The 27,484-nt window shown below is 46.1% G+C and overlaps 1 protein-coding gene across 1 annotated transcript in view; it reads right to left on the bottom strand.

Moving 5' to 3' along the window:
- Prkch (protein kinase C eta) overlaps positions 1–27,484 on the bottom strand; it is a 209,214-nt gene that overhangs the window by 8,751 nt on the left and 172,979 nt on the right. Inside the window, exons 11-12 of the mRNA XM_059279583.1 lie at positions 16,005–16,143; positions 15,222–15,410 (exon numbers count right to left, since the gene is read on the bottom strand). Of these exons, the coding sequence (XP_059135566.1) occupies positions 15,222–15,410; positions 16,005–16,143 (328 nt within the window). The remainder of the gene's footprint in view (positions 1–15,221; positions 15,411–16,004; positions 16,144–27,484) is intronic.

Here is a 27,484-nt window from a genome sequence, read left to right as displayed (position 1 = left end):
GGACTGGGGGAGCTGGTCCATCCCAAATGTAAATGTCACTATGGAGGGATGGCAGAAGAGAGAGACGGGGAGGCGGGGGGTTGGGGGTGTCTCAGACTCAGCCTGCATTCCCTAAGGAAAGTGGAGGGACTGGGAAGTCCCAGGACCTCAACAAAGTCTACATGGAAGAGGGCAGCTCCACAGTGAGGTGTCCTGGGTGATGCTGGCCAGGTTTGGGAAAGCCTGTCCTGAGAGAACGCCTGCAGAGCAGGAAGGATACACAAAGCGGGCTGCAGAGGGCAGCTGTCCATGCTTTGCTGTTCCTGACCTGTATGTGTGCATCAGCTCCAGTCTGTGGAGCCAAGTGGCCCTGAACACATACTAACTTCTTCGAAACTCCGACGCCTCGGCTGTCAAATGGGGATTTCCCTATACTTTGTATGTTACCATAAGCACATGGCAACATCGGTGTGAAGCGCCTGGCACAAAGAAATCCTCAGGGGATGTCAGATGGGAGTCTAGTTTCAAATCCTCTGTAGCGCCATCTTGTTCTCCCTCAAGGCTCCAAGAGAAGGGCCTCAAGTCACAGGTCGGCCTTGACTCTGACTGAGGCTTGTCTGGCCAGCCTGGAAAGAGAGAGCAAGGCACGTTTCTGCTCTCCCAGTCCCAGACCTCAACTGTGGAGTGACGGGAGTGCTCTTGAGAAACAAGTTCTGACTCAATTTAAAAACAAGAATGTGACTACTGAGGGCCGAATGTGCCGTTTCATCCACAGCACCAGCACAAATGAGATTCCCGTGAAGGTCAACAGGCTCAGATGGAGCTTCTGGTCAAAGTGGTGTCTGGTGCAGGACTGAGCACGTCTTGCGGGCTGAATACATCTGTGGAGGTGTCAGTGTGGTGCTGTTCTACATGACGGAGTTTAAACTAGCCCTGTATAATGATGAACCGAGACAACCGGATCCAAATGTACTTTGAAATCCATTAAAACGTAAGCAGTGGCAATAATTATTTATCCTACTTCAAAATGTCTGACTTCTCGGGAAGAGGGCTCGTCACATCCACGGAGCAATTAGACAATAACGTTTTCTCCCGGGAGTCAGAAAACACTGTATGTTCTAGTTCACAGTTGGATTTGGCTGTTGGGCAAACAGAATGACCTTCTTCTTTCATTTCGTTTCAGAACTTAAACAAAGGGCAGACAGGCTTGGCAGCAAGAGCTGCCAAGCCAGAAGGGAAGGAAATCAAGCCTTGAGACTCTCCCATCAGTATTCCGGGGAGCCACTCTGAGACAGGAGGGAAGGCATTTCGGGGCTCTAAAGGGAGTCCTAGAGAAGAAAGACAGAGAAGGAACACAGGGCGTTAAAACAGAGGTTGGCTCTCTGCCACGATGGCCAACCTCATTATGGGCACACAGCCTGAAGGCCACCCGGAGGCTGACAAAATGTGCCCCGTGTATGCATGCTGCAGGCACATACCTTCTGCTTCTGACCCTGAAAGAGTCTGACCCAGTTGGGAAGAGCAGCTGCCAACTTTGTCCCTTTGCACCCCTTCATGGTGATGAAGGTGGGGGGCGGGGGGCACACACATCTTGGAAATGACCTGTGCCAAGAACACAGTCCACCTCAGAGTGGTCACAGAGGAACAAGGCTGGGTGTGGGAGTTAGCGGATGAGGCAGCATGAAAGAGGACAGCCATTACGGTGGCCTGATATTGATGTCACCTTTCCACAGGAGAAGGCAGAGGCAGAAGCTCACACCTGAGACGAAACTGATCATAATCCACAGAGAAGGATGGGAATGCGCCGGGATGGAGAGGGCATCCGAAAATGGACTTTCGGAATATCTCTGGGGAAGGCAGCTGCAATGTTTAAAGAGCAGGCTGTCATGTGACATGGTGCTGTCATGTGACATGGTGCTGTCATGTGACATGGTGCTGCTGTAGAATACTGGGTGAGCCAGAGAAGAGTCACTCCGGCTGGCTCACATTGGACCTGCATGGGATTTACTGGCTAGGCTGGGTCTGGTAATCCACACACATAGGGCAAAGAACAACCCTGCCAGGTGTCCAGACTTGTTTAGGAAAGGACAGTTGCGGGAGTGGAGAGCATGGAGAAAAGAAAGTAGAGTTGGTCTTTTCCTTTTTAGCTGTCATTGCTTAGTGAGTGGCAGCCATTTTTATATGAACATGCTAGCATTTTTTTTCATTACACCCAGTAGTGAAATAAATGCTTCACGTTCCTAACACACAACCCTAGAGCAACCATGCTTATTATTCCTATCTTATACATTGTCAATCTGAGGAAGAGGCCCATTTGTAATCTATCCAAGACCACGTGGTTTGGAAGCGGTAGAGCTGAGACTCATACCTAGGCGCACGTGACACCAGAACCCATTGCTCTGTGTCACTACATTTCACCTCTTCTGGAGGCCACCAAATGTTGCCCTTGGATTCCGGACTAGAGTGGACTGTGGGAAGAACTTAGGTTGTTAGGAATTGTGGCCTAACCCTTGGAACTACGCCTGGGTGAAAACTGACAGTGCTTGGCACATACCATCTCTGGGCCCACGTGACACTCTCCCTCCGTGGCCCCCAGTGACGTGGCTGAGACGTGTATCCCAGTAAGAGGGTGGGATGAGAGAGGGAAGCAAAGCCATTCCTCCTCTGAGGACCTGAAGCATCCTTCAGTTTGACCACCCGATCTCATCACAAGGAACTGAAGGTTGATTTGTTAGAGATGATAAAGGGGCACATTCATATTTCCACATGTCTGGGGGCTGTTGGCCAGTCAGGCAGCTTAGATGGGAGGAGAAAGCTCAGAGGGGCGGAAGAGGGAACATATCATAAGAAAAGGCAAAATAAATTTTAAAAAGGTCCTCTCTTTTCTCACCTTTCTTGCCTCCATCCCTTTCTTCCTTTTCACTCAGTGCCATTAAGCGATGGAAGGGCTTTTTCTGGGAACAGGACTTTCATTGGAAATGTGTGAACCAGAATAATGTTCTGTCTTAATAACTTATATTCACAGTACTGGGTGGGAAGCAAGGCTTGTGTCCTATGGTCTGTGTCAATATTAGAGTCTATAATCTTCTATCAACTCTTTTTCCTTCTCCCATCTGTCATTGACATTCTGGAAGAGGAGAGCTGGTCCTTTAAAGATGACTATATTTCCTTAGCTATAAGTGCTACTCGCTCCTTGGGTAGGATGGGCTTTATTTTATAAAACAAACAAACAAACAAACAAACAAACAAACAAACTCTGCTGCAGCTGAATTCCCTGACTTAGCAGCTGAAGAAGTGGGCACTCGGGGCACCTGGCGGGTTACAACTGACTGACCTTCCAGGATATTCTGTGAGCTCTCCCCAGAGGCACAGTGCACTCTGCTTCATTTCCTCTTATCAAACTCCAGTACAGTCAGTGCCCTGCCATCTTCCTGTCCCCACAATAGGGCAGGAACTGTGCTCAATCTGAGCCAGAATGCTGGCTGTGTCTCTTAGCCTGCGATGGGAACCCAGCCGCTTCTGTAGGTGCACATATTGATCCCTAGTTAGCGCTACCTGCCTGTCCTGTGTTTTGTAAACAAAGCTTTTCCCGAAGTCCAAGCCATCTTAGGAACTTCACCCAGGCCATGTGTTGGCCGGGACTGATAAAGGTCAGAGGTGTCTCAGGGATGGAGCTCTGGCGTCATGTACTTGTGCTCATGTTTATTATCTAGGTTGGCCAGTGTCCCCAGTACCAGGCTCCAGCAAGGTGGCCAATGAGGCAGGCTCCACTACTCCCATCCAGTAGCTTCCTTTTATTTTTACTAGAATTTTTTCATATAATATATTTTGATCGTAGTCTTCCCCCTCCCCCAACTCCTCCCAGTTTCTCCCATCTCCCTAACCACTTAGCTTTACGTTTTTTCTTTTTCAAGTGTGCAAGGAAAGGCGGGTTCTCCCTGATTGCTGCTATCCCACCTGCCCAAGCCACACAGATGTTTTGGTTTGGGTGCCACCCTCAAGAGTTGCTACTGTAGGGGCTAGAGAGATGGCTTGGCAGTTAAGAGCACTGGCTGCCAGAGGTCCTGAGTTCAATTCCCACCAACCACATGGTAGCTCACAAACATTTATAATAAGGTCTGATGCCCACTTCTGGCATGCCGGTATACGTGCAGATCATTCATATGTAAAATATAAATAAGTAAATATATATATATGTAATATACAAAAGAGTTGCTACTGTAACTTGATATGCCATGTTTTGTCAGTATCCATGGGAGGCCTGCCCTTTTCTGAATAGAAACAGAAATGAGCGGATGGGAGGATTAGGGGGCAGGCCAGGGGATGGACTAGGAGGAGAGGAAAGAGGTGAAACTGTGGTTGGAATGTAAAATAAATCTTTAAAAAAAAAAAAGAGTTGCTATTGTAAAGAAGGGAGTGCTTGAGAAGGCTTTTCGGAAGCACATTATTGAACATCCCGTATTTCCTCCCATGGAAACTCAGGTCAGTACTTTCCTCCTGTGCATATTCCTTGCCAGCTACCAAAGATCTATTTTTTTTTTTTCAGTTGATTGTTAGTTGTGGTTTGGACGCCAAAGATAATATACATGCAGGACCAAGGATCAAGAATCTTGCTTCTGTTCAGGATTTTCCCAACTTAGAAAGTGCTTTTGATGCACAGAGGCTGGCTAGTGACATCCACATAGAGTCCCCAGTCTCATGTCCCAGAACCTTTTCCTAGTTGGAGAGCCAGAGGTGGAGATGAAAGAGACCTGTGGTGTGAAAGATCCAGTTGAAAACAAAGGAAAAAGAAGAGAGGAAATCCTTCACACGGCTTTCTGCAAATAAAACACAACAGCCCTGTTCTCAGGAAATAAACATTCTAGGAAGTGGAAGGAAGTTTAAAAAAAAAAAAACAGCTTTACAAAGTCTCTGGGAAGATGTGCCCTTTCCTGTTGCCTGCCACGTTATCCTTGATGTGACTCAATGGGTTGCTTCTAGGAGGTGTCCATCCCACCAGAAGCTTCCATGAGAGGCTGTAGGTCTATCATTTCCTCATTGAGGAGCTCCAGCCCCGAAGAAGATCTTGTCTAATTGCACGCTAACCATCTCTCTCTCCTTTGACAGTCATTTTTGGGGTGTTCTGCATAATAGTCTTTGAAAAAGCAGCTCTGGTGGTCTGGAACTGGAGTCCTGTAAGTCTTCATCCCCACCTTCCCCTCTTCTCTGCTGGCTGGCCCACTGCTGGCCACCCCCGTGAGCTGCCCAATCTCCATCCACCAGGAGAGGTGGTAGGAAAGGAAGGACCAACTGCCCTTGCTCCCTAGTCAGCTGCCTAGCCACAGACAGGGCCTCGCTCACGGTAGGGAAAGGATCCCAGAATTCACCGTGGTTCCCCTCTTTGTGACAGAGGCCAGCCGGGATTCTGCACACAATGCACGGATGATGAAATCTGATCATTGCAGTGACAGATAAACCCACACATGTACATACTCTGTAATTTCTGTAAAGCTTTGGAACAAAAGCACTTTATCACCGCCTGCCAATGCCGAGATTATAATGCCTCCAGAACTGACAGAGATGACTCAGGAGAACGCAGAGGCTCCTTTTCAGCACTTAGCTAACACCTGTGTGAGCTCAGCCACCGGGTGCTGACTTCATCTGAGTTACCACAAAGCCAGGCGATCCCTCACAGGTGCTGACTCAGCACCTCTGAGCTGGGCATCCCCAGTCGAAGATCTGGGGCTCCTTGAGGACATTTCTGGAAGTAGTTAGGCAAAGCTCAGGTGAACCGTCATAGCTCACTGCAAACTGCATTTTGTGTATGTGTCATGATTATCAACATTTTGGCACAATTCAGGGTGAGTGTGGGGAATGTGGTGACCACAGAAGACAGTATTTGTTTCAAAAAGAAGGACAAACTTAAACAACACATCAGATCTTTAAGGCCAGCAATCTAGAAAGTCTATTTCTATTTTTTTATACAAACATGTGTCGTTGAACAACATCTCCTGTTAACTGGGAAGCTACCACCAGTTTTTGTTGTTGTTGTTGTTTGGTTGGTTGGTTTATTGTTGTTGTTGTTTGAGACAGGATTCTCCGTGTAGCCCTGGCTGTCCTAGTACTCGCTTTGTAGACCAGGCTGTCCTGGAACTCACAGAGATCCACCTGCTTCTGCCTCCCGAGTGCTGGGATTAAAGTTGAGTGCCACCACTGCCGGGCTTCTGCCAGTATTAATGATCTATTCATTGAGGAAGAAGTTGGGGTGGGATGTTTGGAGCATGCATATGTGTTTAACAGATACACTTTAAATTTATTACATTTATGTAACTATGTGTATACATGCACATGTGCATACCATGGTGGCACGTGTAGAGGTCAAAGGACAACTTGTAAGGTTTGGTTCTCTCCTTTCACCATGTAAGTCCTAGGGATCAAACTTAGGTCATCAAACATGGAGGCAAGTGCCTTGACTGGCTAAGACATCTGTCTTAGTTAGGGCTTCTATTGCTGTGAAGAGTCACCATGACCACGACAACTCTTATAAAGGAAAACATTTAATTGGGGCTGGCTTACAGTTTCAGAGGTTTAGTCCATTATCATCATGGCAGGATATGGCAGCATGCAGGCAGACATGGTGCTGGAGCTGAAAGTCCTACATCTTGATCCAAAGGCAAGGGAAAGTGAACTGAGACACTGAGTGGTATCTTGGGCACAGAAGACTCCAAAGCCCACCCCCACAGAGACACACTTCCTCTAACAAGGCCATATCTACTTCAACAAGGCCACACCTCCTAATAGTGCCACTCCCTGTGAACTTATGGTCGCCAATGACATTCAAACTACCACACCATCTCACTGGCTCAATGCTTACAGTTAAAACAAAGCAACAAAGGACAAAGGAGCAAAAGGGGGAACAGTCTTTCTATTGGTTATTTTTAGTGCAGGGATCAGTAGTGATTTTTTTTCTTCTCAAATAGATTTTCTGGCTAAAGTTTTTGTCTTCTATTTCTCCAATTCTATGCTCACAAAAGATGTTTCTACCAGGAGGCCCACGTTCCTAGCCCCCTATCTGTATAAAACTTTTGGACAGCCATACATGAGTGTTTCAAATGTCCACCATCTTGAGGGTGGCCAAGGTCAGGAGGGGAGTAGAAGAGGTAATGATGGGCAGAAAAGATGCAGGAATTGACGTTGGATTACAAGTCAAGAGAGGCTCAACCTGTCCTGCCAACCATTCACCCTCATAGGAACAACGAACAGGACTGTCCCTTCTCCTCCTGCAGACAGGAGGGTCACTGACTCTGCTATATTGATGAAGCACTGGATGGGGCCTTTAACAATTCTGTGGTAGCTCCATGAATGAGAGTTGTGAAGTTTCCACAGACAGCGGATGATAATGATGCCTTCCATCTTTAAAAGAGGGAATCAAATAGCCTTTTATTTCAAAGTGAAACAACGGTATGAGAAACATTTAGTGGAAACTCATTCCAGGAACGGCCCTGACCATATTGATAAAAAAAAAAAAAAATCACAAGGAAATCTCAGGAAGCCACAAGAAGATGACCCACAGTAGAAAGGGAGATATTCTCAAGAGACATTGGTATCTTTCCATCTGACTATCAGGCCATAGAAACAATGTACCCCAAAGAACTGGGAATGACCCCAGCAACAGCATGCTGGGAGAAGGAAACAGCACCAGGCAGAGGGAAGCTTGTCTCCCAGAAATGGATTTCATACAGTTGTAATAACTTGTCAGACCATCTTAGAGGATGAAACTGAAGCCCAGACAATGATGGGTCAGTAGTGGGTGGGATCACACCTTAGCTGGGATGGTTTAGACATGGATGTTCTTGATTCTCTGTTTAAACGTTAAACTCAGTTCAGGACCCTGAAGACAGATTTGGGGGTATTCACTCGATCACTTTGTCTATCTTCCCAAAGTGTCCACAATGAAAAAAACAATTACTCTAGGGTCCTCTGGCTCTGGCTTGGACTAAAAGTTGCGTCTAGAACCCATGGAAGAGCTGTTGTGGTGCTCACATGGTTTTTCTGTAGGTTTGTGTGTAATTAAACCGTTTTCCTTCATTCTTTCGTGAAGGCTAAGCTCATTTTCCCCACACAGACTGAAGACAGCTCTGTCCACTCGGAACGCTGGTGGAAGACTCCCATTCACATTTCCTATTACAGAAAATTTCAGACACATAAAGGGGACAATGAAATGCCCTCCATCTACCCAGCACTCAGACTTGACTGATGTGTGCCCAGCTGTGCTGTGGTTGTTTGCCCTCTAGTCCTGGATCGTTTTGAGAGGAATCATCTCACGCGCAGATACTCTGCCCATTGGTCCACTCTTCACCCTATCCCAGCCGGGGTGATCTTTTAGACATAAGACGTGATGTGATCATGCACGCTTGTCTGAGATGCTTCAGACTCGCCTTGGCATTTCCAAGTCCAAACACCTTTCTGTGCTCACCAGGTCCTTGGCCGCTCGCTGCATCTTCAGCCCCATCTGCATTCCTTGCTGCCTGGCTCTCTGCATCCCAGCATGGCTCTCCCAGGGTGGGGGTGGGGGTGGGGAAGGGGTTAGTTGTTGTTTTTGTTTTAAATGGGGCTGGCCACTGGGAGTTTGACCATGCTCCAGTGAGTATATGAGCAACACAAATTGGACTTGGTGTTTTTCTTTTCTTTCCTTTTCTTTTCTTTAGGGGAGGTCACAAGGGAGGGGGTTGGTGGACCTGGGAGGTGAATGGGATCAGGGTGCATTATGTGAAACTCCCAAATAATCAATAAAAATATTATGTTGGGAAAACAAAAGATGTCCTAGCTAGCTGTCACTTACTCAAAGGGACTTCTTTTTCTCAGGATCTTTATATACTTTAAACCTGACCCATTTCTCTTTAGCTTAAAAGTCCGCTCAAGATGTCCTTCTCTCCCAGACCAGTGAGGGTAGCTGTGCTGCTTATACATCTAGAGCACTGGGGACTTTTTGTCATTAAATTCTAAGTATTCAGTTATTGTATAAATGCTTCTTTCAAACCTCTTTTTTCTCTCCTCTACAACTAGACTGTCAATTCTATAAGGTGGGGAACACAAGCTGAATAAGCAGCACCTTGTTCAGAGGCCAAACATACTGACTATATCTGTGTGTGCACACACATCCACAGATACACATAACATGCACATACAAATACATACATCACATACACACATGCATATATACATAACACACACACACACACACACACACACACACACACCTACTTGGCATATATATTACAAATTTGGCTCTTTGAACCCTATCTATGTGTCTTTGGTTTGGACCAAATGATCTTAGACAAATAAAAACTTAATTCTCTTAGAAAGAAAAGTCATTCAGCATAGCCTCATGTGTAATTAAGTACGTAATACTTTTGATGATGTTTCTAGAGTGCTCAGGAATAGAATGAGGATAATGACACCTTAAGTGCATTGTAGAATTACTACTCATAATTTAACAATGCTAACAACTTGCTTTATGTTAGATGTTCCACTTTGAAAATGCTTCCATGGGTGTTGCCTCATTTGAAGTGAATGCTGTGGCTGGTCATCCATCCCCAGTGCCTCACACACACGACTGAAAAACAGGCACAGAAACAGAACAGGACTCAAGACTCGGAGGCTAGAATGCGCTTACACCATTCCAGCATGTGACGCCCTTCAGCCTCAGTCAGCCTCACTGTGGACAAACTAAAGATTTAGACAAACTTGCCCTTTAAGGATTTCCATCTCTGAACCTCTGTGTTGACGTTTCTAATAATTACAGGGTTTTATGGAATTAAAAGCAAAGAGGATGGGTTACAGTTCAAACCTTAGCACTCATAATGTGCCAACTGCTTTTAGGACCATGCAAGACACCACCCAATAGCTCTGATCATTTAGCATTAGGGACTCTTGAAGGCATCATGCTCCTAGGATGCCTGGCCATGGGTCTCAAGGGTTCATTAGTCAGGAGAACAGAGCTCTCTGTCTGGCACTGTGCTACCAAATAAAAACTTGCACTGTCTCAAAACTGTTTCGTCTTACCTAATTGCTAACACAGATTCATTCCTACACCCCAAGTTACTGGGCAAGGACCATGTATTCCCACCTCACCGGCACTTCCCTGGAGGCATCAGCTTTTAGGTGGATCACACTGTACAGCTGATTATTTCAGTAGACATGTTGCAGCTTTTTATGTTTATGCAGTCTGAAGTCATCCTTTCCTGGCTTCCCACTGTTACCTTTTTCAGTGCCTCGGGTCCCGTCCCATCCCCCATCCGCCTATAGTTCTTCCCTTCTCTCATGCTCAGCATCTACTCCCCCCCGCAGTTTATACTGACAATTTCTAATCATCTCTACTGAGCCCCAGAGCCATGTGACCAACGGGCACATATACTCCACTTTCCAAATGTCCCCTGGACCCATCCAAGTTTGCATACCCCGACCCCAGCGTTCCGCCGCTCTCCACACCGCAGCCACTGCTCCAACAGCAGAGAACTAGTGAGCACAGTTCTTGGGACGTTCTCACTGCCTCCTGCCCGAGGCTTTGCACACGTTCCCTCTACCTACATGTCCTTCTCACCCTGTCCATGCATGTGAACCACACTTGTCCCTCCCAGTTTAAATGTAATTTTTTTTCTGTCTTGTTCCTACGTCACCTTCCTCTTCTGGCCTCCAGAGAGGAAATGTTCTCAAAAGATGACTCTCCTTGGAAATGTGAAGTGTTCAGTGACATGTTCTCAACTCCTCCTTGAGTGTGAGCAATAGAAGGAGGCCAGGTCTTGCCTCTGTCACATTCCTAACACTTTGCATAAGGCATGCCAAAGGTTTATGAGGCAAGCATTTGCTGAATTGAACTGAACCTGGATTTTGATTACCTAGCAGAGTGGCCTCTCTTTTTAGAAGCCAAACACTCTCCTCAGTAGACTGATAACCATTTCTGATATCATGGCATTGTTTGGATGTTCAGACTCTAAGTAACACTATAACTGATTATTAACATCAACGTTATGTCCCACTTTAGGGAGAACTGAATAGGGGCAAAGTCAGCGCTTATGTGAGTGGTAACCACACAGTACCCTGGTACTTCTTCCAGCGGCTGAAGTTCCTGGGACAGCATACGGCTGTCATCAGGTGTAACCTGGTGTTAGAAATGGGGGATCTAAGGGTAGAAGATGGGCGTTAGTGGGAAAGAGAAGAACATTTATTGGCATGGGCAGATGTAGTCTGGGTTGATGTCTTAGGATAACAGTAGTCAAAAACATCTGGATTCTGAATCTAGGTATTTGTGCACTTCCCCCATTAAAATAGATATTAGCACAAAATCTAGCATTCTAGCTATTTTTTCAGTTGAGAAGGCTGGTGTCATGGAGCATATTCACATCCACACACACTACGTTACAGCCTTCTCCTGAATGTTTCATTCTCTAAAACTCTAACTTCACATTTTCCCCATGAACTGCACATTCTTCCTTTCCCCAAGCCCCTGAGACCGTCACCTCCCAGCTGTTTCTGTGAACTGCACTATTTTAGGTGCTTCGTGTAGATGGAAAAGATCACATAACATTTGTCCTTTGCTTTTTGGCTCATTTCACTCGGCATAATGTATTCAAGATTTTCCCAGGTTATATCCTGTATCAAAATCACTTTTTAAGTCTGAGTAATATTCCACTGCACGGATATCCCATTTTTTTTATTGTCTATTGATAAACATTTGGGTTGGTTTAACTTTTTGTTATTGTAAATAATGCTGCTACAAATGAGTACTTGCTTCCGGTTCTTTTGGGTATGTGCTCAAAAGTCCAATCTCTCATTCCAATGGTAATTCTACCTTTAATCTTTTGAGGAACTGCCTACCATCATTTTTTTTTTCCCACACTGGCTCTATCCTGTTACACCCTCCTCATCAATGCAGGGAGGTTTCACTTTATTGGAGTAATGTGCTGTGTAGCCTGTAGTGGAGCATATTTCCCTGGGCTTCCTTTTTCTCTCCTCTACAAAATAAGGTGGCCAAATGTGACAATGTCTAAGGCTTTGTCCAGCAGTAAAGGAACTATCTTGGCTTAATTAAGGCAGGATGTGAGGAGAGTTGGGAAGCTGTCATGATAGTTTATGATGCTGGAGTTGAGAGGCCAACAGTCCTCTTGTGGCAGCAAAGTCACATTGTCCTAGAGTCGAATGTCATTTTGTAGATGCAGCGGTCAGAACCCTAGCGGGGTGTGTAGGGGAGGTCCCTTCCTGGGCACACACTCCGCTGAGCAGCTCTCCCAGCATCCCTACATGATCTTAGAGGGCATACGTCCTGAGGTTGCAGGTGAGGGAACTGAGGCCCTGCAGAGTTACAGCCCTTGACCAAGGTTACACAGCCAGCCATGGAAAGAGCCCCCATGTTCCCTCAGATAGACCTCTTCTTTATCTCTCTCTCTCCCTCTCTTTATCTTCCTCTTCCTCCCCCCCCCTTTTTTTTTGACAAGATCTCTCTGTGAAGCCCTGGCTAGTCTGGAACTCATATAAATCAGACTAGCCTTGAACTTAGAGCGATCCTCCTGCCTCTGCCTCCAGAATGCTGGGATTACAGGTGTGGGCCAGCTTTTCCGATTCGCATTTCCTAAGTGTCCTTAAGGATTTTCATGGTTACTTTTCCATTGAAATGCTTCAGCCCTCTGTAAAATCTAGCCCCATGTTCTCAATGGCCGCACTTAGGTTTCTCAGTTTTAGGCAGGGAGACTAAAATATACAAAATTGCCCCAGAAATCCTCCCAGTGAAGTTTTTTTTTGTAGTAATTTGTGTCTGACAACTTTCAGATGTCTTTACAGTTACTTTGAGTCAGATTCTTTGAAGGTGTGAAGAGGAGTATGCTTGCTGTGTGCCTGGAAGGTTTCCATGTAGTAGCGAATTTCACCCTAGCAGGAGCCTTCTGGGTTCCATTTCATCAGCTCTGCTTTACACTCCCGAGATTCACCAAGGCCACTTCACCAAAAAAGGAGCACTGGGAAGCAGGCCTGCCACCTTCAGCCTGGATCCCTGCTCCTTACTATGGAGATGACACCCCAAGGAGGGAGTAGATGTGACCTCAGGTGCTGCCTCCAGCCAACAGAGTAGCTGGTGTTAGAGAAAAGGCAAAGAGAGGGAGTGAGTGATGGGATTCACAGGCCTTCTGCAAGAAGTAGATCTGCAAGGAGAGGGGGCACCCCAGTCGCATCACTGAGGCTAACGGGGGGGGGGGGGAACTGAAGGCTGTTTGCTGTCAGAACAACAAGTCTGTGACGATGGATGTCCCTGATGACAAAGGCTAGTTACTGAAAATATTTACTGCGTACTTAGATTGAGTTTTTCTTTTTTAAGGAGAAACAGTCTTAAGACTTCCATGGGACTCAGCCTCTCTTGGTACCACTCTCGATTCCAGAAAGTTTGGCTAAGAAAGTGATCTGCAGACTCCGATTTAGCTGAAGGAAGAGTTTCTAAAGGAAGAACTTCTAAAAGGGTGAGGGAAACAATTCAGAAAAGCAGATGCAAAAGCCATCTAGTCAGAAAGTGAAGGGGTCTCCAGACGCTTCCTAGACCCCGATATTTATCTCCTGCCCTCAGTGGTAGCCTAGTGGCCTTTATAGCTTGAACTAGCTTTTTTTTTTCTTGCATTACAAATGCTGAGGTCTTTCTTTTATTAAATAATAAAAATATCAAAGCAGCTGCAGTAATGAACATGACACCAGCTCCATGAAAAGCCGTTAGTCGGACGATGGTGGCTGCTGTAGGCCACGGGGCCCAGAACGCCTTGAGAATCACAAGAACTGGATTCTGGGTCACAGCACTGAGAAGTAACAATGCCAAGCAGGCTCTGATCTGAGCGTGGTGAGACAGTGTCACCACAGCCTCTTATCAAGGTTAACTGTGGCCAACCCAGGTGAGTCCATCTCCTTCCAGGAAGTTAAGAAACTTCACGGCCTGCATCTGCAGAGATAAGCCCTTCTCCCTGGCTTTTCCTGCATAAAGTTATAAAAGTAACACTCCTCCTCACTCTAAAATTTCTAACTATTTAAATGAATTGTTCTTATGAAAATTAAGCTAGACTGGAGACATTTGGTAGAACTCCAAAGCATTTTATCTTTACTTCTATATGACATGAGTGTTTTCTCAATTTGGGGGAGTGTTATTGGCTCCTGAGCTCCTGTTATCATTTTATGAGTTGTGATGCACACTGACAATATTCACCCGAGAAGGATTTCTATGAGCCTTCCACTTTGGGTGAGGCACAAAATTCTCCAGGACAACCACATCTTCAGTCCCAGTATCCAGGGACCTGCACAGATATTCTCAAAACAGTAATGATTATAAGTCTGGAGCATCTTGTGTATATGTGTGTGGGGGTGGGGTGGGGGGATGACAAGACTTCCGTATGGCAGCTAATATTTACTATACTTAATTTTTTGTTTCAAACCCATGTAAAGGGTATCTAATATCACAAAAGCAAATTAAAGAAACATAAGTTGAGGATAATACTCATGGGATAAAAGTCCATAGACATCCTATAGACATTCAACAGAGGATGCTTTGCCCTAATTTTCACTAAAGCACATATTTTAAAATTCATTTTCATATCTCCTCTGCGTATAGTAGGCGACAATATGAGTTTGAACTCAACTAATGTGGTTACGGAATCATATATACTGCTTTATTTTCAGTCTAAGGGCATCAAATCCATGTTCTTTCTTACTTCAAAGTAAGGCATGGGGCACAGGAGAAGATTTTCTCACAATGACACCTTATCATGTTATACCAGAAACCTGAGCTCGGCATTTGGTCTTGCGTAAAAAGATGACATGGTGGCCCAGAGATCTAGGGAGGTTTTGAAGTATCCTCCTCTTTCAGCTCTGAGAGGAAGTCTCCTCTGTCCTGGTCCTTGGACATTGCCAACAGAAGCACAACTGACTGGGACTGACCCTACTGTGGCCTGACTACATGAAGGGGTTATCTCATTTCACTTACACTTAACCTATAAGCACTAGAAACCCTTGACTTTAGCAATGGCCCCCCTATCACCAGTTGATATTGAAGTTGTCCCAGAATTAATGGTGTAAGAGGAAAACAGCCTGAGAGAAATTCGTGCTTCTCCAGACTGAAACACCAATTTTAGTTGGTAGTGGCCATGTCCTCACAGAAGATATTAAGAAAAGACACAAGAGGCCCGTGAGGCCAGCTTATGTGTGATAGGCCGGAAGCTGGTTGGGTAAGTCAGACTTACAGATTTGAGGATTCCTGTGGCATCTTCGTGGAGCCAGGTAGGGTAGACAACTTCATCATTTAGTATGGCCTCGAAAAGGTCGTCTTCATTCTCCGCCTCAAAGGGGGCGTGTCCGCAGAGCATTTCATAGAGCAACACGCCCATAGCCCACCAGTCTACTGCAGGTCCATACAGCATCTCCTGCAGGATCTGTACAAAGGGGGCAGGTGAGAGGTGCCTCGTGCATGTGCTTTTACAAAGGTGTGTGTCCTGACTAGGGATTAGGAGATAGCCAAACAAAAAAGCAAATCTCTTGTGCTGGCATGTATGTTTCATTCATCTCCACAGAGCATGTGCTTAGGTGCCTCCTCTTCTAAGTGGTCCAGAATTTATGACTTGCAAGACAATGACACACACATATTCCAAACAGGGATGGCTTAGAACTATCTAATGTGGAGGGGAAAAGGACACTAGGCTCATTCGTCCGTAGGGAGGAGATGTAACTACTTTTCTTTAGATTTGCTACAGGGGCTAGAATTAAATCACTGAGTAGAGATTAAAAAGCAGAAGAAATAGCCATGAGAGAATCAATAAAAAAATCTGTAATATTTTTAAACTCTGATTTAGATGCATTGTAGGCTTTTTCAATGGCCATTCATTCAACGAGCTGCTGTCTGTGAGCCTGGAGGTGTTAGCTTCAGCCCTGCCCATGACACTGCAGCACAGAATAACAACTGGTCATGTTTCCATTCAGGGCTAAGCGGAGCTCCCATTTCCAAAGCCACACCGAGCAGGTGCACTCACCTCTGGAGCAATGTAGTCAGGTGTGCCACAGAAGGTGGCTGTGGTGACCCCATTGCAAATGCCCTCCTTGCACATTCCAAAGTCGGCCAGTTTACAGTGGCCTTCGTGGTCCAAGAGCACATTGTCCAGTTTCAAGTCTCTGAAAGAAATCAAGAACAGCACATGAGAGGCAGACAGACCACAGTGGCCACATGGGCTTTCTCAGCATACTAAAACATTTCTGAACAAACTTCTTTGGGTTATTGGTTTAAAAATAAATGTACACCAACTCTCAGAATGTGCATCAGGGACCCAAGAAGGTGAGTCCTCAGGAATGGGCTAACCACATAGAAGAAAGGAGGCCACATTTTAGGTACTGAGGGAAGAATGTGACTTTCTAGGTTTTCCAGGTACTTTGTACCCATAAGAAATCCACCCACCAACACCCCATCTTCCACATTAGTACCCATTTCTGCCCATCGGCGTTCACTCAGTGGTCACTCATGGAACAAGTGGCAGCTGTGTTCCAGGGACTATGACAGGCATTCAGAGTTTGGACAATCACAGCCAGGTGGGGCGCACACCTGTAATTCCTGTACTCTGGAGGAAAAGGCAGGAAGGTTCGGAGTTGGAAGCCAGATTGGGCAACATAGTGGACTCACCGCCAGCCTGGGCTGCAGAGTGAGAACATGTAGGTATGTCTCAAATATGTTCACAAGGAGCTCACAATGTAACAGGAGCACACAAAAAGGGTAGACCTGCAGCTCCGTGCAGAAAGGCATCTAGTTAGCTTGGTTCACTATTATGCCTAGTGCTGGATCCTTAATAAATATTTGTTAAACATATGGTGGGGGGGGGAAGGAGGAGGAGGAGGGAAAAAGGGAGGGAGGGAGGGAAGGAGGAACAGAGGGAAAGAGAGAGGGAGGAAGAGAGGGAAAGAGAGAGGGAGGGAAGGAGGAGGGAGAGAGAGTGTGTCACATGCACACAGATTAAAAAAAATCAATCACTAGATAATATCAGGGAGACAGCAGAAATAGAAACTCACTATTGTGAGAGAAACAAGTCAGAAAATGAATTCCTTCCGACAGGAGGAGAGGTAAAACTTCACAGTAGAAGAAACCCAGCCAGAGTCTCCCGGGCTGAGGAGGGTGTGAGAAGGTTGTGGTAGCAGACGGACTGAACAGGTGCCCAGCGAGCGGCAGGCAAGGAGGTATGGAGGTGCAAGTGGACTCAGAAGACCACACCCTGGAGTGCAGCCAGCCGGGGAGCGCAGAGCCATGAAGAAAATGCCACGGGCTGGAGAGAAAGCCAGGTCTTTGAAGCTAGGACAGCCTAGTGGCACGTGAAAGAATTTTGCTAATTAATTACCATGTGGAACTGAAGCAGCAGCCTGGTTAGGGAGGAACAGGTTCCCTGCGGAACAGGAAGAAATCAGCTGGGGCAGTTGGAACATCTAGGGGGAGGCTGACACCTTAACCAGGTGGTGGTGATGGAGCAGCCAGTCAGGGGTGGGTGGAGGAAGGGCAGGGTAAGCAGAGATGTTGTGAAGCGCAATCAAATCAGCAAGGGCTGCAGATGAGGTGACCCAGAAAACAGCAGGAAGACCACCCCCACCCCCACCCCCTTACCCCCACCGGGTTCTGTCTTAGAGCCAGCAGGTTCTTGAAAAGGAGACAGCAGTGAGGACAGCGTCTGTGTGAGTCCACTCCAGGCCACAGAAGGCCTAGACATTGGGGATCTCAGATAAAGACCCTTTCTACCCCTCTCCCAACCTCTTAGAGAAGAAGCCACTGCAGGGAAGTGGATTGATTGGTAAAACAAAACAACAACCCTCAGTGTAGGCAAGCATGAGTCTCACTACGGGCTGACAGCAGTAATCAGCAGGCCAAAGGCTGTGTGCTAACACAATTTCTCCTGGTATAGGCTCTAGCATCCAGCTGGCAATCACTAGCTACAGGCTCTAGCATCCAGCTGTCAATCACTAGCCACAGCCTGGGCACTGTTACCAAGGCAGGCTGCAGCTAGCACAGGCTGGGAAGAAGTCCTGCCGACCATCACGGGTTCCTGCCCCCCAGGCCTAGCAAAGAGCATGCGGGAGATGTGGATGCTTCGCTTTTTAAAGGAATGATGTGCTCAGAGGCAATCCACAGGACGGGAGGCGGGAAGAAGGTAGCATATCAAGCAGGGATGCTGGGTGACGTGGAGATTCCCCAGAGCTGGAGATAGGCAGGTGACTGCCAATTAGTTTTGCGATTACTCTAGCTTTGGTTCACTTGACCCCCTTTTCCTGTAGTGTCTTCGGTATATGGAGCTGATGGTTCTCCAGAGTCTTACACTCACAGTAGGCGGGTCATGGGCCTGTTTCCCTATCCCTGATCTGAGAATTGGCCCCTCTGGGTTGTGAGGTCGAAAGGAAAAGGCTAGCCTCTGCCCAGCTTGGATCACCTTGTGGCTCAGGAGGGAGGGGAAGACAGAACCGGTGTAAGCCAGCTGTGGTTCCCTGTGGGTTGGCACCACCCATCTGCTACGCCTTGTAATGGCGGTCAAAGGAAAAGGCCCAGGAATGAAAACGAAGCCCCGTTGTCCAAGAATGCTTTACAGAGAACACAGCAGAGCTCTCTAGGCTCAGGCCTTCCTTCTGCTCCTGTGCTCTCTGACAGCTGTCTTCGGGGTCAGGGACCTAAGACCCCGGTGTGCTGAGTACCTGTGTGCCCGCCTCAGCAAGGCGAGCTTCCTCCGCCCCGAAGCCAGTACCACTCCTACTTCACACAGAAATCTCCTTCCACAGAAGCCACTGTTTTCAGTGGACTGTGGTCCACGGATGCCATCTCCTCTCTGCTTTCTCCCCCACCCCCGCCCCGCACCCCTCCCCCCTCCCCCACTTCCAGCACCCAAAACACGAGCACAACAGTGTGAATGCAGACTGGACTCACGGGAGCACTGTGGGGCATGGAGAGTGAAGATGACATTGTTTTGTCACACGAGGAGGCCACTGCCAGGCACATGGCCTCGCCTAGCTGTCCACCCTGGCTTCTGACACAGGAGGACCCCTTCGACACCTGTCACCTAGCTCCTGTGAGATCAACAACAAAACTCTAGGGAGGCGTCCTCTGGCTGAGGAGAGATGGGCGAGGATGTAGGTACAGGAGACAGCAAGACTACAGGGACCGGGCCTGCGAGGCTGGCCTTACCCACACCACGTCCCAGCCCAGCAGTGCAGGCCTGTGTGGGCCTGAACCCTGAACACTCTCACTGACATTCCCAAACAAGGTTATTGGGTTTCTGAACTTTCCTGAAGCCGTTATGCCTGCTGAAGTCTCGAAAAAGGTTCTTGGGCAACAGCAACAAGTGCCGACAGGGACCCACAACGGTCTTTTACAGCCGAGCGGATTGCTCAAGAGGGCTTATGACTAACAACCCAGGTAGGCGGAGGCTTCATTGCTTATTACTCAGCAGCTGTCATGGGTGGCAGGATGGGTGAAGGGGGGAAAAGTGCTTGGTCATCAGCTTGCCAGGCCTCCGTGGCAATCTCCTCCACACAGCGAGTCCTGGGACAGCTTTTGGGCGACACACCTGGGCCAACACAGGGGATGTGACTCATTCTGGTCATAAGATGCCCGAGGCCACAAAGGTGTGTGTGGGGGGGGGTGGGTGGGCGGGTACACAGCTTGAACCTGACATTTCAGTCTAATTTTAGGCATTTTCAGAATGTGTGAGTCCTGTGGAAAATGCTGTAGTGGGTTTTTATATCAGGTGTTATCTAATAATGCAAAAAAAAAAATCATTTCACATTGGGATTCCAAGATGATTCCATTAATAAGTATAATATAAAATCAGCTCTGCCCTGAGCTCAAGAAGCTCATATGTCCACTATGAAGTCTGTCCTGCTATCCTGAGACAGACATACTGAAGTCAACTCTGTCTTTAGACTACTCAGTTCAGACTTCTATGGCAGCACTTCTGCTCTGGCTTCTAGAAGGCTCCGTCATGCACCCTCCTTTCCCTTAGCAAAACCCAACCCTAACTCCTTCCCAGGAACCTTATTCCTTTCGTTCAGGGCAGCCCCAGGTGCCAAAGGGGGAAAGGGATGGACTCCAGATGCCTAACACGGGCTGCCCTGAACAATTCAGAGCCTGGCTGATTTTTTTAGGGAGAAGGAAAGACGTTCCACAAGACTCACTGAGACCCTTGTTCTGAAGTAAGCGAGCGGCATGGCCATGTGTCACACACCTCGGAGACAAAGTCCAGAGGGAAACTCAGAAACCTGAAACAAAAGTTCAAATCCCTCTTCTGAGTGAAACTGGAGAAAGGAAATTGATCTGGAAGTAGAAACTCGGGGCCAGGAGGGCTGAGCAGAGCCATTGTCCCTCTGCTGGCTTGCATCCAGAAGGAAGAGTTGAACATTAAGAAGGCAGTCAAACAAACCCAGCGCTACTGAGCCATGAGCAGCCACGGCCAGTGTCCACACTGGGAATCAACCACACTTTTATTGGAGTGAGGGGACCAAATGCAAAAAAAAAAATATGACTCCAGGGCTTCTGACTAGAAACTGCAAAACCGCAGAGGTCAGTTTTCGGCTTTGGAGCTTCCTCAGCTTCAGATGCCAACGTATAACACCACACCAAACTTAACACAGCTACACGATGAAGATTACAAGTTCACACAGGGCAGAGGCTGAGGTCCTAAGATGCCAAACACACGATGCCAGCTCACCAGTCATTAGCTCCCTGAGCATTGGTATTTAATAGCTAAGGCTTTTGTCTGGCATGCAAAGGCAGGGAGGCAGAGTTATTTTATCCTCTCCACTTGCCTGAAAGGTACATTGTTCTCGCTGGGTAAGCAGGGTTACTTAAAATGCCCACAGTAGTTTCAGAGAGAATTCCCAAGTGGTTGAGGACAAAGAAGATTCAGAAACTGGATTTATTTTGTTTCCACCCTGAGCTGTCCCCCAGAGAAATAAAACAGAATGGTGTTGAGTCCTTGCTTAGTTCACTAGGGCTCGGTTGTCCCTCCAAAAGAAATAAAGGAAGTGGGCAGGGAACAGGTTCCTGACTAAGAATGAACCTAGGGAGCTCTTCACAGTCAGAGTCTAATCACTATTGGCATTGTGCATGTCTCTATTTATTGATGAAATTGTCACAGAAAGCCAGAGGTATAGGGACAATGCAACTCCAAGCTCATAATTCACCACCAGCAGCTCCTGGTGGCAGGCCCTGTCTTGTCCTGTGTGTGCATCTCCTCACTCCCTTGCTGACCCATCTCTTTTCAGATTATCTTGAAGCAAATCCAATACATGAAGTCATCTCATCTGTACTCTATCATTTGAATCAAAAAGATGATTATTTAGTAAAATAAAGCATTGAGCCCACTTATCTTTTTTTGTTTGTTTTTTTTGTTTTTTTTTGTTTTTTTTTTTTTTTTTTTTTTGAGACAGGGTTTCTCTGTGTAGCCCTGGCAGTCCTGGAACTCACTCTGTAGACCACACTGGCCTAGAACTCACAGGGATCTGCCTACCTCTGCCTACCTCTGTCTCCCGAGTGCTGGGATTAAAGGTGTGCTTCACCACCCCAACGAGCCCACTTATCTTGAAATAGGTGATAGTGAATTGTCTGTCCATCAATGTTCTGCTTTTTGTTGTTCATTTGGTGTGTGTGTGTGTGTGTGTGTGTGTGTGTGTGTGTGTGTGAGAGAGAGAGAGAGAGAGAGAGAGAGAGAGAGAGAGAGAGAGAGAGAGAGATCGATCTGTGGGCCTGAAAAATGTTTTTGTGGACAATCAGAATAACAGTGTTATCAGTAACAACATAAATTAAATGCCCATCAAATGGCATATACTTTTTATGTGTTAACTTATTTTATCCTCAAAACAGCCCTTTGAAGTAGGCTTTACCCCATGATCCTCCTGCTAGCCAGGGGCAAGGACTGAAACTTGGGACTGTTCCCTTCTATGTAATGGGGCCACTGGTCTCCTCTTAGGAGAATGTTCCTGAGAAGACATCGCTTTTTGAAATTAATAACCGTCCGAGAAAATCGATCAATATTCTGAGATGACAAAGTGACTGTTTGATTCCCACCAGTGTAACACGTGCCATTAACATTCTGCAGACACCCTCTGCCTTCTTGGCTTGTGCATAGGGAAAGAGTTCAATGGGCTTCAGGTCATCCAAGCTCGAGGGTGCACAGCAATATTTCCTTACTGTTCAATATTCAGAAGACGATCTGGTACCCTCTTCTGAGGAGGAGAGGCTGATGTGTGGGTGTTAACAGCTAGCATTTTGCCAAGAGTGTGGATTTGGACTACTATCTTAATTTCAAAACAAAGCTTTTTGTTTGTTTGTTTTGAAAAAAAAAAAAGCTTTATTTCAACCCCAAGCTACTTAGGGTTGGCTGAGTTTTGAGTGTCTGGCTTTAGATTTGAAAAAAAAAAATTAAAGCAAGATTCCTGTGTTCACTTGGTGAGTGCATTTTGAAACGTCACCGAAATAGCAAGAGTAAAACTTGGTTTCAGCCTGCACTAAATGGGAGTGCCTATCATGTGTCATCCAGTCCCAGATGGCCATCCCTTCACCCACCCACCCACCAAGTCTCTGAACATTGTCCAGTAGCCAAGCAATATGCAAGGGGCTCTGACTACAACAGCCAGCAAAGAGCGCCGCTGTCCTCACATCTGGGGAGAGAGGCAGACCATCAGATACCGGACAGCTAGGAGTCTAATTATGAAGTGTGATGAGTGAGTTGAAGAGAAAACATAGGGGTGTGAAAAAGGAGGAAAGGGGCTCAAGCTGAGCCGTGAAGGTTATTAACCAAGTGAGGAGAGAAAGGCATGGGAGCAAGGCCGGAGAGAACACCGGGACCTGCTGGGTTGCTTGGTATAATCCAACAATACAGGCCAGTGTGCCTGGAGTCTTGGGAAGGGGACTGGGCATGAAGGAGTCATGAGATTTGAGGAGCCAAATGAGGTAGGTTCCAGAGGGGAATTACCCAAGAGTAAGAGAAGAGACTACCCGAAGCCCAGCCCAGAACACGGGTGGTACAGGGTTGGTGATCTTACAATCTCCAACTCGGATTAGGGAGGATGAGAGTGAAGCTAGAGAGATCAGTAAGAAAGGGACTAGAGCGTTACAAGGAAAGAAAAGTCAGGGTGACGTGGATTAGAGTCGGGGTAGGAGGTGCAGAGAGCTGGTAACCTTTCAACAATTGTGGATATAGAAGAGAAATGGGCTTGGCAGTGGAGAGATATAAGAGTTAAATGCAGAGAGACGGCAGTGTGTACTGACTCACAGGATTTGTTTTGGAAATGGTTATTTTTTTTTTTTTTTTAGACCCCAAAGCAGAAATGGTTAATGGCATCTGAATGCACATGGCTAATAGCTGGAGGAAAGAGTGTATCACTCACACCTTTGAGTGGATGAACTCACTCACCTGAGAGAGGTATAAAATAAGAGGACCTGGGAAAGCTCAGGAAAGTGTCCTCAGGGGAGACGTCTGCTCTTTTCTCACACTGAGATCACTAGTACTAGTGAGGGATTATAGCTGGGTGAGGAGCACGACTGAGGTTTTGGGAGTGGGTCCCAGTGCTCCGCCTCTATGCAGCTGTTTAGAGTCCTGTTAAGATGCCACCAGGCTTGTTGGCCCACGCCTATAATTCTCTCACTTGGAATGCTGTGGCAGGAAGAATGCCTGGAGTTTGAGGCCAGTCACAAAAAAAAAAAAAAAAAAATCAAAACAAAACAAAACAAAAATAACAAAAAAATCAAAACAAAACCAAAAAACCAAAAATGAATAAACTAACCCAAAACAACAAAAAGATTTTTGACTACATTCACAGCCACCCTGTCGGCCTCCATCTAGGCTTACAACCTCCCTGAGTGGTGGTGTTGCTTGCTGTGACCACAAACAGATGTATTTTATTTTACAAAGACGTTTGTTACTCCATCATGTTTAATATCAATACTTGGAAGCAAGCTAACTTACTGTATATTAATAGTGGAATAGCTAAGTAATATTTTTATTACTGAATTTTGTGAAAGTTGCCAAAGTTTTATAAGACTAAAAATGCAGAGAAATACTTATAGTAGGATTTCTATGCCTTTTGAAAATATTTTTTATTTTTCTGACTTTCAAATATTTCTATTCTTGAAAAAAAAATCCATAGGGGAAGGATGATGGCTTCATATTCCTATAGCCTTCTACTTCCCAGGTTTTACTAACATGGTACCATGAAGTGATCTGTTTTTCTCATTCAGCAAATGTCTGGAAGGGTCAAATTCACAAGTTGTGGGTCTCACTCATTCTCCATGATGGGTTTGCATAATTTGTTCTACAGAGAAATCAGAGTGGAACTTATCGCGTCCCAATAGACATTCAGATTGTTCAAATTTTATTTTATTTTATTTTTGCTCCTTGAAACAGTGGTGCTAAGGATATTACTAAAACACTGAGTAGTTAAGATAATATTTTCATATAGAAATGATGTGTCAAAGTACAGAAGTTTAAATAACATTTAATAATTGTAATTTTTCTCGCTTACCCACATTTTATTCATTTTAAAACTCAAGCTGTTTATCTTTTGGATTAGGTTAAGACGTTCTTTACACATTGTGGACAGCAATAATTTGGTTATATTGGTCATGAATATTCCTGTCTAGTTTGTTTTTTTAAGTCTTGTGCATGATAACTTTCATATTTTAATGTAGTCAGATCTTTGCATGTCTCATTCGTAGCTTCTGGGTTCTGAAAAATAGTCACAGCCTGATGTCAGCGTAAGGACAGGATATAAAATTACCCTTTCAGCAACCTCTTAATTATGATAAGATTGTGGGCGTTATAGGAAGGAAGAAAGGCCATGAGGGGAAAGGGGAGATAAAAGAGAAAGATTAAGAACTTATATGCTCAAGAATGTTTGCTTTCCTTTATTCTAAGTTTCTTTCAGGGCCTTGTAGAACAGCTTGTTCTGGCCTTCATATTTCCTCTCACTTCTGTGCTATTTGGGGCCACCATTTCTAATACAAGAGTAAAGGAAAAACGACCACTGGCAGGTCTGTGAAGGGTCTCTTTGGGAAAAGGCTGCAAAGGCATATTTTTTTAAAAATGTTATTTCCTTAGAGGACCCGCACTTTTGTAGTTCTCAGGATTCTGAACCTGTTGTTATAGATTCACTCTATTACCACCGACACTACCTACTTACTGCCCATAGTATACACGGTCATCATGGATGTTGATTATATTTTCAATAGCCCCACAATGTGTCCCTGCAGCCAGAACCAAATGAAGAGTGTAGAGGAGGCCCCTCAGCATCAATATTCCAAACCATTCGTGAGGTCCCATGCTCATCCTGATGGCTTTAGGTTCCATCTATGGGAATATCTCCTTGACAGCGAGAACCTGAGACGTGAACACGCATCGCTGAGTGCAAAGCTCCTCCTCTAATGAATGACGTCAGACGTTTTCACCCAGCCCTGGTTCTCTTCCTCCTGTCCCTTCCGACCTCCTTCCAACAGCTATGTGGGATGGGAATTATGAAAGTGGCTTCTGTGTGACTTGGGTTTCTATACTCTCTTTTAAACAGGGCCAAGGACTCAGAAACAAATTTCCACAGACTCAGTGTTTGTTTCCATCGTCATAAGAACCCACTTCCCTGATAGGCAGGCAGTGTGCAGCCACCTTTAGTTCTATGTACACAGGGAACCGACTTAAACTTGATCAAAGGGAGGGAGAGGTTTCCCCACACCTTGTCTCACAGTAGGAAAATGCAATCATAAAAACAACAGGACACGACTTCACAAACGTCTATAGCCACAGACTTTTCTTTAGGACAGACAAATAAATGAGCCATCAGGCTGACAGTTGAGACTTATAAAATGTTTTTAGCATTCCACATCCCTCCACCCACCCCCCAAGTCCCCCAGGGCTAAAATTCCCTGGCTGCACCAACACAAATTTATTTAGTAGCTCTTTACAGTATTTATATTTTGTACTTGCCAAGAAAACCTCCTTCTTGACTCTCCTTGCCAAGATGCCTCTTCCGTGACACCTGGCACTGTTGAATTTGTAGGCAAGCTCGGCGTGGAGCAGAGTGGTGGGTCAGGGGGCGCAGGCAGACTCTGGAAAGTGGTTGATCATGGGTGGCAAGGGGCGTCCTGGCTGCTAGGCCTGGCTCTAACAACCCAGAAGAATGGAACTAATACTGCACTTGGGCTTGCTAGTGCAGAGAAGGTCAAGGGCCTCACAAACTCCATGCCTCGGCCTCTCCTAGTACAGAAAGCCAAATGCAGATTCGTAGAAAACCATGTCTGCATGGCTGTGCTTCCTGGCCACAGAAACTCAACAAAGAAAAAAAAATGTTCTTACAGGGAATTTCTCAAAAGGCAAGCGCACAAACAAAATGAAAGTCATGGGTATGGAGGGATTCTGAGAATCTAAGGAGAGGATGGTCTGGGCAACCGTCTACCTGTCTGGCTGCTTGCAGGGCAGGTACGTGAAGACAGCAGGAAAAACTATTTCCATTGAGGTGGAATCAGAACTCGGTTCCCTATTTAGTAAGTTCCTAATCACAACCAGAGAGCCTTTTAGAGTAGCGGTGGTCAGGGGCAGATCACCTGGGCCACATCTGGGTTCACACTGCAAACACGTCACCTACACAGAGAAAAGGATTCCCAGAGTGAACTCTGCGGCTGGGCATGGTGGTGCAGCTACTTGGGAGACAGACAGGAGGATCACAAGTTCAAGGCTTGTCTGGACTCCAGAGTGAGTTCAAGTGCAGCCTAGGCAACTTAATGAGACCCTGTCTCCAAATGCAAAGTAGAAGGGGGGCCAGGGGATGCAGCTCGGTGGTAAAGGGCTTACCAAGCATGCACAGGACCCTGGGGCTTCAATCCCCAGTGCTGAAAAAAACAAAACGAAACAAAAACCCAATTTTGTGTGTATGTGTGTGGGGGGAAGGGAAGGGGGTAGTTTCCTGTTTGCATGGGTGGGTATGTGTGTCGAGGCCAGCCAGAAGTCAACCGAAGTCAACCTCAAGTAGAAATCCTCAGGAGCTTTCTACTTTGTTTTCTTGGGACAAGTTCTCCCAACGGCACTTCTTTACTCTACCCGCTCCCGCCAGAACTGATATTACAAGCATATGCCAACAACACATCTGGCTGTTTCTGTGGGGGTTGGAGGAACTGAACTCAGGCTCACATGCTTGGACAGCAAACCCTTTACCAACTGAACTATTTCTCAGGCCTAACAAAACCTATCAATGTTGGAGGGCATACAAGCTCTATAGGTAAATGCTAGCCTTATCTGCATTATTACCGTTATTATCAAATGGACAGATTCTGTGGCTTTCCTGCTGATTGGAATGAGCCACATAATTGGACTGTTGATAAAAGAACATGGACACACGCACATATGAGATTACAACTAATGAAGATGTATTAGATTGGGTGGGGTGTTGTTCAAGAACTAGATATTAGCTGCTCTTGTTAATAAAGAAAAGTTAGATTCCTATTACTGTATGT

This window comes from Peromyscus eremicus, chromosome 14, assembly GCF_949786415.1.
Source record: "Peromyscus eremicus chromosome 14, PerEre_H2_v1, whole genome shotgun sequence".
Classification (NCBI taxonomy): domain Eukaryota; kingdom Metazoa; phylum Chordata; class Mammalia; order Rodentia; family Cricetidae; genus Peromyscus; species Peromyscus eremicus.
This window is presented reverse-complemented; position numbering and strand designations above follow the sequence as displayed.